At 38.9% G+C, this 12,138-nt stretch overlaps 1 protein-coding gene across 1 annotated transcript in view; it reads left to right on the top strand.

Annotated features, from left to right (window-relative positions):
- LOC140714747 (E3 ubiquitin-protein ligase rnf213-alpha-like) overlaps positions 1-12,138 on the top strand; it is a 194,113-nt gene that overhangs the window by 152,710 nt on the left and 29,265 nt on the right. The window contains exons 46-50 of the mRNA XM_073026278.1: positions 861-1,059; positions 1,730-1,926; positions 4,507-4,629; positions 6,234-6,344; positions 7,971-8,216. Coding sequence (XP_072882379.1) covers positions 861-1,059; positions 1,730-1,926; positions 4,507-4,629; positions 6,234-6,344; positions 7,971-8,216 — 876 coding nt within the window. The remainder of the gene's footprint in view (positions 1-860; positions 1,060-1,729; positions 1,927-4,506; positions 4,630-6,233; positions 6,345-7,970; positions 8,217-12,138) is intronic.

Raw genomic sequence — 12,138 nt, forward strand, 5'->3', positions numbered from 1 at the left:
GAGTTGAAAAATTTCAGTCAGTGAGTCCAAACATGCATTAACACATTACATTGAAATAGCAAAAAGACTATTTTATTGACAGTTAAATTATCCACTTCAAAGGTACTCACAAAGTAAAACTGGGATTCTGAGGAATTTTGACAAAACATTTAGAAGAAGGGGTGATTGTCTGGCTTCCCCCCCCCCCCCCCCCCCATCCCAATTCCACTTTTAAGATTGTGACGAGGTAATTTTGTTTATTTTACTGGGGCGTGAGACAATGGAACCCTCTTCCTCAAAAGCTGATTAGAAGCAGGTCAGTTCAAGGACCTAATGGTTATAGGAAAGTAGATATACTGAAATCTGGTCCCCCCCCCCCCCCCCACCTCCCACTGAGGTATACAGAAACTATTTCTCAGAAAGTTGAGAATTTAGAGAATTTTCTTCCCACTCCCGACAATAGCGGAGATCAGATCCTAATAGATTAAGATAGAGGTACACTCAAATATTTGAAAGACTGAGGATTTGAAGGTGATGAGGAACTGGCACAGAAAGAAGTTGAGTCCGACATAGATCAGCCATGAACAAATTGAATGATGGATCAGGATTAAGAGGCCTGGTGGTCTACACCTTTTCCTATTTTCTTGTATTTTTGTTTTCTTGTAGAGCATTCTAACATTTCCCTTGTTGTAATACCTGGTATACTTTCATGGGAAGCATTCGGCCATTAACTGCTTTTTGTGTCATTATCAAACATTTCTGTTTGATAAACCTGTGCAACTTTTCATTCTTTCTTCAGATTTTACTCAGAAAAATATAAGATGAATTCATCGTCAGAGTTTCATACATGTTACTAATAATCTATTTTACTCCATTTTTAGGATTCAATGTATGAAAAATCCCAGTTGAGCACAGTGCAAGAAAAGATTGCTTACCTGGCTCAAGAGGGAGAATTCCTTCAGATGCACAGTCAGCACAAGTGTGTAAAGCCAACAATAGAAACCTTACAGTTTGTTGCCAGAATTCGCCTCTGTTTTGATGCTGTTTCCCAACTTCTTTGTGAAAAACAAGACACATTGGGTAATACTGTCTTTTAAAATTAAAGTAGTGTTTGTATGGAACTCATCTTTAATCATTTGAACATCTTTATTCTGAGTTGATCTGTACTCAACAGATTACAAATTGCAATTGAATTTGTGTTTAGTTGGCTGGTTATTATTCTGAAAGTTTACAAATTGGACTCTATTAGTAAATCAATCCATCAGTAAATACCTCCACAATGTAGTATTGTGGGATGTTAGCAGCTCTAGTCTTAGCTACTTTATATCAGTTAGCAAAGCAGTAATAGTAATAAAGTTGTAACTATGTGGGCTGGACAAAGGATACTTATGATAACTCCAGCTTTCATTGATTTTGTTCAGGATAAGCTCAGTTCTAACAGACAGCCATGATATTATAATTTGCTACTGTAAAAAAGAAAATGTTGGAAATAAAACAGCAGGATTGAAAGAGGATATTGCCTGATCTGAGTATCTTTTAGATTTTTTAGCCTTTTTTCTCAGACCTCTGCCACCTGCAGTAATTTGCCAATGAAACATGGTAAAAAATGCTTGATCAAGTTTAGTCTAGTGTATAACAGTGCTATTTTCTACTTATTAACAGTTGTAATAAAGAATGAAAATAATTAATAAGCATAAATATATTCTCATTTGATATGGTTAACCCTTATGTTTTATTGATGTACTTTCAGCTGAGGATTCAAAATATGTACGTGCAAAAGAAACTTTCCTGCGAAGGATTAAATATATGATTCTCAATGGAGGAAATGATTGGTTCAAGATTTACCTTGTGCGAAAGCTGTTCTGTTTGAATGGAATTGATTTTGTCCAAGATCTTTTAAAGGATGACCAATTTTCATGGATCTTTCCGAAGAAAATTGTTCAGGAGGTATATATAATACTCTAATCATCATTAGCCAGTGTAGCCCTTTTTTCTCAGCTAATGAGATTTCAGCTGGAATGCCACAGAAGCAAATGTATTGAATTAGAAACAAATGTGAAATAGAAAAAAACATAGAGAAAGGGGGATTGCACAAAAAGAAAAAAAACATGGAAAAAATCTATAACATAATACATTTTTTATTTTTTCTTATAATTTATTACTTGCCACAATGAGTGTCCTTAGGTAAAACTGTTTCCTTCCAAGGCCAGAGCTGTTAAGTGAAATTTTTTTAAGTTAAAATGGTGCTCTTGGAAGTATATTTTTAGCCATTTCACTCCATTTTTAGGATTTTGCTTATGAAAGATCCTAGTTGTGGATAGTACAAAAAATGCTTATCTAGCTGAAAAGGGAGAATTTCTCCAGATGTGCATTCAACATAAACAGATTACCATTCAAACATTAATATCATCCAAAACCTCATTCATTCTTTAATTAACTTGCACCATATAAAAATCTGTCATTGTTGTACAGGAAAAGGTAATGTTTTAGATTAGGATTACACCAACCTTCTTACTATCACAGCTGTTGAAATTTAACAGGTAATTTGAACTGTCTTTGGGACAAAATGTAGAAGTTGATCCTTTGAACAGATTCTACTATAGTTTCTTTAATTGCAACATAGAATCCTGAGCTAGTTTATAATAAGTCAGCACTCATGTTCAGTACCATACACACAAAATGCTGGAGGAACTCAGTAGGTCAGGCAGCATCTATGTAAATGAACAAACAGTCAACGTTTTGGGCCGAGACTCTTCTTCAGGAGTGGAAAGGAAAGGAGAAGATGCCAGATTAAAAAGTGGGTGGAGAGGAAGAAGGATACCTAGAATGTGATTGGTGAAGTCAGGTGTGTGGGAAAGATAAAGGGCTGGAGAAGAAAGAATTTGACTGGAGAGGAGAATGAACCATGGGAGAAAGAGAAGAAGAGTAGCTCCAGGGGGAGGTTAAAGGCAGGTAAGAAGAGGTGAGAGCCCAGAGTGGGGTGATAGGAGAAGAGGGAAGGGGAAGGAAAAATTTTACTGGAAGGAGAAATCAATGTTCGTGCCATCAGGTTGGAGGCTACTCAGAAGTAATATGAAGTGTTGCTCCTCCATCCTGAGAGTGGTCTCATTGCAGCAAAAGAGGAGGCGACGAACTGGCATGTTGGAACAGGAATGAGGATAGGAATTAAAATAGTTGGCCAATAAGAAATTCCAGTCTTGGCAGATGGAGGGGAGGTGCTTGACAAAATGGTTCCCGAATTTACGTCAGGTATCAACAATGTAGAGGAGACTGCATTTGGAGCACTGAATACAGAAGTCACTCCTAACAGATTTGGGGCCCTTTACGGGAGTAAGGGAGGAGGTAAATGGGCAGATGTAGCTTTTTGGCTGTTGGCAGGGTTAAGTTCCAGGAGGGAGATTCTTGGGGAGGGAGATGTCAGAAATGGACCAAGTGAAATGAAAGGACAGGGTGGAAGATGGAGGCAAATTTGATGAAATTGATGAGCTCAGCATGGGTGCATGAAGCAGCACCAATGCAGTCGTCATTGACTGATGGCATAAGCATTGCTTTCTCCCAGTAAATCTTTTCACTCACCCTCCCCTCCTCTTCTATTCCCCACTCTGTGCTCTTCCCTCTTCTCCTTAGCTGCCTATAACCTCCCCTTAGTGCCCCTCCTTTTTTCCTTTCTCCCATTGTCCACTTTTCTCTAGTATCAGATTCCTCCTTCTCTAGCCCTTTACCTTTCCCACTCACCTGGCTTCATCTATCATCTTTAACTTGTCCTCCTTCCCCTCCTCCCACTTTTTTTTATACTGACATCTTCCCCCTTCCCTTCCAGTCCTGAAGAAGCGTTGTGTTCCAAAACATTGACTGTTTGTTCATCTCCATAGATGCTGTCTGACCTGCTGAGTTCCTCCAGTATTTTGTATGTGTTGCTCTGGATTTCCAGCATCTGCAGAATCTCATATTTACTCATGTTTAGTAGTCAATTACTTGATGTGAAATGCTTTGCTGATGGAGGGAAAAGTTTGAAATAGTATACTTGTATCCTTGATGCTTCATCATACTTCATCAAAAGAAGGAGACAATCAAGCCCATAACATCCATGGCACCTTCCAATACATATCATATCTGTAAATTATTCCTCTGTGTTGGCTCTATTATTCACATTCCCCTTTTATTTTCTTGTGGCCCAAAAACCTATTTTCCCCATGTGCTCCTTAAGTTTCCATTGATTCTTCTATCACTACCAACACAGAGGAATAATTTACAGGTATGATATGTAGCTCATGAACAGATGACATGCTAAAAGCGATATAGATAATAAGTTGCCACTTTGAAGAGGTTCTGGTCAACCCTTAAGAACACAGACCATAAGACACAGGAGCAGAATTAAGCCACTCAGCTCATTGAGTTTGCTCTGCAATTGATGCTCATGGCCTTTGAGAGAGGAAAATCATAATTAAATGGGCAAAATGTAGAAATGTATAGTGAAAAATTATTGCATAAATTCAAAAAAATTGCTTTATCTTTTTTGGTTTACAGAGGCATCATATTGGACAAATTGATCGCTATCTTGCATGTGGCAAAGATTATCAAATGTTTCGTGATGCAGTTGCCAAAGCATTTGTTTATTGTGAGCTTAAAAACATTGAAGAAGCTCAAAAGGTACAAGCCAGAATATCTTTTTTTTTTAAAAAAGGACAGAATTGACTAACATTAAATTGAAGTGAACTAGTTAAGAGCATATAAATCTAGAGTTCAATGCTGTCAAAGACAAGGTGTCAATGAGCAATTTCATACATAGGGATGCTTAGTTTATATAGCGTCAAGAAATCATATACATACATGAGAGTTTTTACAGGGAAGGTTCATTAGATTGACTCCTGTTTAGGGAGTTGTACTATGAGAAAAGATTGAGCAGAATGGGCCAGTACCCTCTGGATTTTCAAATATGAGATGTGATCTCACTGAAGAATCATTTTCAGAAATGGCATAATGCAATGGATAGTTGTATAGTGTATCTTTTGGTGGAAGGATCTTAAACAGGGAGAATAGTGTCAATGAACATCTAGATTGATGTTTCTTAAAATATCTGTGGATCTGAGTTATTAAAGGTATTCAAGGCTGAGTTACTGTAGATTTTAGGAACACAACAGAATTGGGCAGGAAATCGACTTGAGGTTAAAGATCAGATCAGCTATGATCCCATTAAGTGGTGGAGAAGGTCCAAGGAACTGAATAGCCTCCTCCTATTTATTACATTCATATGTTTGAAGACCAAGGACATAGTGGAGATGGCCGAGTCACGTCTGAGGTACGGGGATCTGGAAGGGACAATGGCCTCTCGTCGGGTGGGGCTGGGCAGTTTCCCTTCAACCCACTTCGACAGGGTCCAGGGCAGGGACAAACACAAGCTTGTCCAGGAAGAGGGGCGAGCAGCTGTCAAGGAAATGTGTACCACCAGGGTGGTAGGAATGGGGCAGCAGGGAGCTTTGGGCAAGGAGGGAGGGTGCACTGAAGCAGAAGATCTGGTCTAACATGTGCCTGGTAGAATCCCAGCACATCAAGTTCATGATCCTGGCTGTGTATGACATCCTCCACAGTCCAACAAACCTTTTTGATTGAGGAAAAATGAGGCACCATCATATCCTCTCTATCCTGGCAGAGGGATTCTGGAGCCCTTAGCAGTTGCCCAAAAGCCCTGAGAGAAGGACAATACCACTGGTGCTATGGCCAGGTGCTGAAGACGGTGGTAGAAATGATCTCCTTGGCCATTAACAACAGTAGGCACCTCTGCCAACCCATAGTTTTTGTCAAAGTTGGAGACCAACCACAGCTTCAGGTCCCCAGCAGACTTGCTCGCCATGCCATCTGACTGGCAACTGAAAGTGTATCTTGACAAGCAATTGAAGTTCCCTGACTTCATTGCATCATCATCCCCGAAGCCTGATGTGGTCATTCTGTCAAAAACTTCGAAGCAGGTGGTTATGGTAGAACTGACAGTTCCTTGGGAGACCAGATTGAGGGGGCATTTGAATGTAAGAAAGCCAAATGCCAGGATCTGGTACAGCAGTGCCAGTGATGGGTGGAGAGCATGATATGAGGCTATAGAGGTGGGGTGTAGAGGTTTTGCTGACTGTTCACTGTACAGATATATCTCAGCATCAGTAGAATCAATGAAAAATGAATTATTTATTGGTTATTTCTGCTGTATATGTAATTGGATATTCTGATTTAATGTAACATTAACCAAAATAATTTTACTTTAGGTTTGCAGATGCTCCTCCAGTGAGCAAGGTATTCATATGACCCTTGCATTATTCCGGGAAATCCTCTTGCTGTACACATCCAGCAACCCTATTGTCCATCCAAACAAAGATGTAAGTCTGAATAATGAGTTTGAAAAAATTAATTTCTAAAAATAATTCAGTACAATTCCTGAACCAACATACTTATAGATGTTTATGCTCAAAAGACATCAGAGTAAGAGAATGTTTTCTCCACATTTGTAAGTAGTAACTGACCCAAATGTAGCATGACTGGATATGAGGTAAACTCTAATAATCTTCAGAAATGCACATTAATGTGCCCTATCTTTGCATTTTCTCTGAGAATGTTTTTTTGTTTAGCTCATTAAAATTGATTCCAGTTTAAATATTCTTCAAACTGCTTAGATTTATTTATCAGTCTTTTGGTCCTCAGTTTTGGGTTGAGTTCAATGCCATATCTGCAAGGGATAGAGTTCTAATACATTCAGTAGTATAGTGGTTAGTGTAACACTTTACAGCCCCAGTGTCTGGGGTTCAATTCCTGCTGTAGTCTGTAAGGTATTTCTGCATTCTCCCTGTGACACATGGGTTTCCTCCGGGTGCTCTGGTTTCCTCCCACATTCCAAAATATATATATATATGGGTCAATAGGTTAATTGGTCACATGGGTGTAACTGAGTAGTATGGGCTCATTGGGCCAGAAGCATCTATTGCTGTGCTGTATGTCTAAAATTAAAAAAAAAGTTACTTCAGCATAGTCTGAACTGTAAAAATAAGAACTCCCGTATACCATTTATTCAAAATGATGCAGTGAAAAGACAGACCCGTTCAGAAGGAATATTTTCAGGTCTTTATGATCAAAGTTAATAAATGCTGATATTATATTTTCAAATTCTGTTGTTGGTTGATGCAGTTGAGGGGACATCTGAATGGACAAGGACAAGGGTACATGGGACTACCATCATCTACAAGACTCTTTCTAACTTGCACACTAATTGTTCCATCATTATCTTTCTCCCAAAACTCTAAAAATCTCTACCATTGAAATTGTTCAGAGTATCTTCACAATATATAACAGTTCAAAAAAAGATTGGGTCACCACTGTTCTTATAAGAAAATTTTGGAATGCCTCATAAAGGCTGACATTGCCACTGACATTTTTTTTAAAAAATAAGTAACTGCTGAAAGAGTGTTTTGAGAAACTCTGTGTAGTGTTTTTATAGAGTTATTGGCCTTCTGCTGTAGTCGTGGTTATTAAGAAATGTATTATATGACAGCCAGATCTACTATATCAATTGTATGCAGGAGCAGGAAATAGATGTTTTTTTTAAAAAAAAAGATGTATTTTAAGTATGAAGCCTTGGCAGGAATTAACCACATTTGTCATTGAAATGGATTTAAATATTACCAAAGGCTGAGTGAAGTTGTTTCCTAATTTCTATTACGGTGCATGGAAGGGAGAAATATAGTTTTAATTTACATTCTGTTTAGTTAAAATTACGTAGCACTGTGTAACTGAATACTTCTATTTTAAGTATGTTTTGTGAATTAACATTAATTTTAATGCTGAAATTAGGTTAGTATGCATGCTTCAGTTTTCAATTGCCAAATTCTGATTTCCTGGACATTTGAAAATGTCATTCAGTCTTTATTCCTTAGGAATTTGCTTTTTTTTCCACTAACACAGTGTTCCATTTTTCAGTTTCACAAGTGAATTTCATTTGTTGTGTTTTTCAGCAATGTGATGCTATTGAAAAGTTCATAGAGAATGGAAATCTTTTTCCCTCTGCCATGTGTAAGAACTTTGCCATTAAATTACTCAAGAATGAGATTCCTGGACTTGAGATCAATCCAGAGCTCAATAGGCTGCAGAAGACAATAATGGAGATATTCATTCACGTGGCAGCTGTCATCTTGTTCTATCAGAAAGATAAAATCCTGACTCCGCTAAAAGATCTATCATTTCATCCTTCTGTTATGGTGGTATGTTTATTATTTGATTAAATGTTTCAACAAGCAATCATTTTCACAAAATCTTTTTACTTGGTTAGCTTGTTAAAAGTGAAAATAATCATTTTTCTGGAATTCTAACACTTATATTTGACACAATCTAAATTGTCCTTGCAGTTACAAACTCTACAGAGAATCTTTAGAATACAAATGAAAATATTTTGTATTTCATGAAGAAAAAAACTTTACAGCAAAATGAACTTAATAGGGTTTCCCGACTTTTCACATTCTTAATTTGTAATTAGTCTTTTTTTTCCCCAATACTTCTACTTCTCTCCTGGAGGCACCATCTTCCTGGGCTCAGGTTTCATAAGTGCTGATCACACCTTGATATGCATAGGGGATGAATGTTGGGCTATTTGTCCAGAACAGTGCTGAATTAACCTAAGATAATTATTGGATCCAAATATGTAAGATTCAAGTTCTTGCTGTTGTAATCAGCTGTGCTACTTTAATGTCTACTGATGTATTTATAAATAAAAATGCAACATTTCACCCTTCTTCTAATCATTTTCACACCATTGGTAGTAATGGTTGATTTGATATGCTACAATTCTATTCATTATCTGATACATAGAAGCACAAAAATAAAGAAATGTGCTGCTAGTTGATTTTGGCGGATCAGGTCATGTGAATTATATGTTGCCATGAAGTGATTGTCAGTAATATGAAAGAGTTCATATGCATGGCAGTCCTTTGTCTACTATTGCAACAAGAGGTTATCCCTGTCTTGCCTTAAATGAGTGAATGAAGGTTTCCATTGGAATAATCAGTGTAGCAATATTGGCTGAATGTGCAAGACTCTTGTATGCTTTTAGCTGTTCGTAGAATATAGAACAATACAATATTATTATATCTCAGCCCTTGATATCTGTTGAAAGTAAATTTATTATCAAGTTACCATATTGAGATTCATTTTCTTACAGCTATTTACAGGGAAAAAGAAATACAATGAAATTTTATTAAAAACTGTACATAAGCAGTCAAAAGCTGACAAACAACCAAAGTGAAAAAGAAGACAAATTGTACAAATAAAAATGTACTGAGAGCATGAGTTGTAAAGAGTCATTGAATGTGATTTTTTAGGTCATAGAATCAGTTCAAAATAGTGGTGAATGAAGTTCAGAAGCTTGCTGATTGTGGGCTAGGAACTGTCCCTGAAACTAACGCTTCCATCCCTCCTTTCCTATAGTAGTAGCAAAAAAGGATGGCATGTATGGTGGGATCTTTGAGGATGGATGTTGTTTTCCTGTGGCAGTGTTCTATGTAGATATACTGAAAGGTTTGAGAGAGCTTTGCCAGAGATGGGCAGGGCAATAGCACTTTCTGTAGCCTTTTCCATTCTTGCACATGATCCATGTCCCTCCATTTCCTACATATCCACATGCCTGTCCAAATACCCCTCAAAAAAACATGATTGTATCTGCACCATCACCACCCTGACAGCATATTCCAGGGTCCTATATTTACCCTGCATACCTTTTAAACTGTCCCCCTTTTAAAGCTATTCCCTCTAGTTTTTAATTTCTATGCTGGAAAAAATTCTATGACTATCTATGCCTGCCATAACTTTTATTTGACTTTTCACAACTCTTTCTCATCCTCCAACACACTAAGTTTTTTTTGCATTGAATAATCCTTTTCTAATAGCTAATACTTCTTAATCCAGGTGACAACCTCTACACCCTTTCTCTACATTCTTCTTTTCATGAGGTGACCAGAATGGCACAATATAGTTCAAACACACATAATCAAAGTTTTATACAGCTCCAGCAAGACTTCTTGATTCTTGCACTCAGTGCCCTGATCAATGAATGCATGTGTGCACGTACCTTTAGCACTCTATCCACTTGTGTTGCACATCATCTTGTATCAAGAAACTTTCTGTCTCTTAAAAGTTATAGCAAGATGATGATAAGCAGTCTTTCCTTCAATTCAGTGCTGTATGGAATTGGGAAAAAAATTGCATTCAACAACTGTGATGATTTTTGACTTCTCCCTCCTGTAAGCAGTAAGTGAAAATGACAAGAATCTACACAAACCTAAATACAAGTAACTGAATCATTCCCCAGATTAGCTGTACAATTGTTATCCCTGAACTGATGCTTGTCAGATTCCTGACTGAGAGTCATAATTCCTGGCTGAGAGAGTCCAAGAAGAGCAGCGTGAGCTGCCTCAATGACTATTGTCCAGTAGCACTCACATCTACAGGAAACAAATTTTATGACATATGCTAGTGATAGTAAATCTAATTCTGAATCGTAATCATAATTTCCTCCTGCTTTCTCTAGTTTTGAGGGGTAACCGTGGGCTCCAACTATGAGAAAATCTGCAGATGCTGGAAATCCTAGCAACACACACAAAAAGCTGGAGGAACTCAGCAGGCCAGGCAGCATTTCCAGTCCTGCTGAAGGATTTCAGCCCGAAACATCAGCTATACCTTTTTCCATAGATGCTGCCTGGCCTGCTGAGTTCCTCCAGCATTTTGTGTGTGGTGCTGGGCTCCAACTATGCTAGCGTTTTCATCGTCTACATAGAAGAGTCCATGTTCAGAGTCTTCCCCAGTAATGCTCCCCAGCTCTTCTCCACAACACTAGCGACTCCATTGGTACTACTTCATGCACCCATGTCAATTGTCAATTGTCAATTTCATCAACTTTGCTTCCAACTTCCACCCCGCCCTTAAGTTCACTTGGTCCATTTCTGATATCTTCTTAAGCTTTGTTTGGTCAGATAGATGTTTGTATTTGAACAGGTTCCATGGGTTTTCTTTGTTTCATGGCTGTCTGCAGGGAAAATGAATCTTAGGGCTGTGTAACTGCATACATACTTTGAAAACAAATGTACTTTGAATCTCAATTCGTTCATCTCTGCTACATCTGCTCCCAGGATGAGGTGTTCCTTTTCAGGACATCAGAGATGTCCTCCTTCAAAGAATGCGTTTTTCCTTCCTCCACCATTGATGCTGCCCTAACCCACATCTGCTCCATTTCCTGGAGCTCTGCACACACCCCATCTTCCTGCCGCCTTAACAGATATAGAGTTCCTCTTGTCCTTACCAACCACCCCATGTAACACATCATTCTTCGCAGCTTCCGCCATCTCCAAGGGTCCTACCACGAAACACATCTTTACCTCCCGCTCTACTCTCTGCTTTTGGCAGGGATCTCTCCCTCAGTGATTCCCTTATTCGTTAGTCCGTCCCCACCAATGTCCCTCACAGCATTTATTCCTGCAAGCAGCCAAAGTGCGACACCTGTCCATTCACCTCCACCTTCACCTCTATTCAGGGCCCTAAACAGTCTTTCTAAGTGAAGGAACATTTCACCTGCAAGCCTGCTTGAGTTCTCTGTTGCATCCAGTGCTTCCAATGCAGCCTCCTCTACATTGGTGAGACCTGTCATAAATTGGTCGACTGCTTTGTCGAGCACCTGTCCATCTGCCAAAAGTGGAAGTTCTGCTAGCCCAACATTTTAATTCCAGTTCCCATTCCCATTTCAACTTATTGGTCCATAGCTGCCTCTTGTGCTAAAATGAGGCCACCCTCAAGGTGGAAGAGCAACACCTTGTATTCCATCTGGGTAGCCTCCAACCTGATGGTATGAATATCAATTTCTCCTTATGGTTTAAAAAAAATTCCTTCCTCCTCCCCTCCTATTCCTCACACTGGCCTCTTACCACTTCACACTTGCTTATCGCCTCCCCTGGTGCCCCTCCTCCTTCCTTTTCTCCTATGGTCCACTGTACTCTCCTATCAGATTCCCTCATCACTTGCCTTTCCTACCCACCTGGTTTCACCTATCACCTTCCAGCTATCCTTCTTCCCCTCTTTCCCCCTCCCCACCTGGCATCTTCCCCATTCCTTCCCAGTCCTGAAGAAGATTCTCGGCCTGAA

The sequence above is a fragment of the Hemitrygon akajei genome, chromosome 22, assembly GCF_048418815.1.
Source record: "Hemitrygon akajei chromosome 22, sHemAka1.3, whole genome shotgun sequence".
NCBI lineage: Eukaryota > Metazoa > Chordata > Chondrichthyes > Myliobatiformes > Dasyatidae > Hemitrygon > Hemitrygon akajei.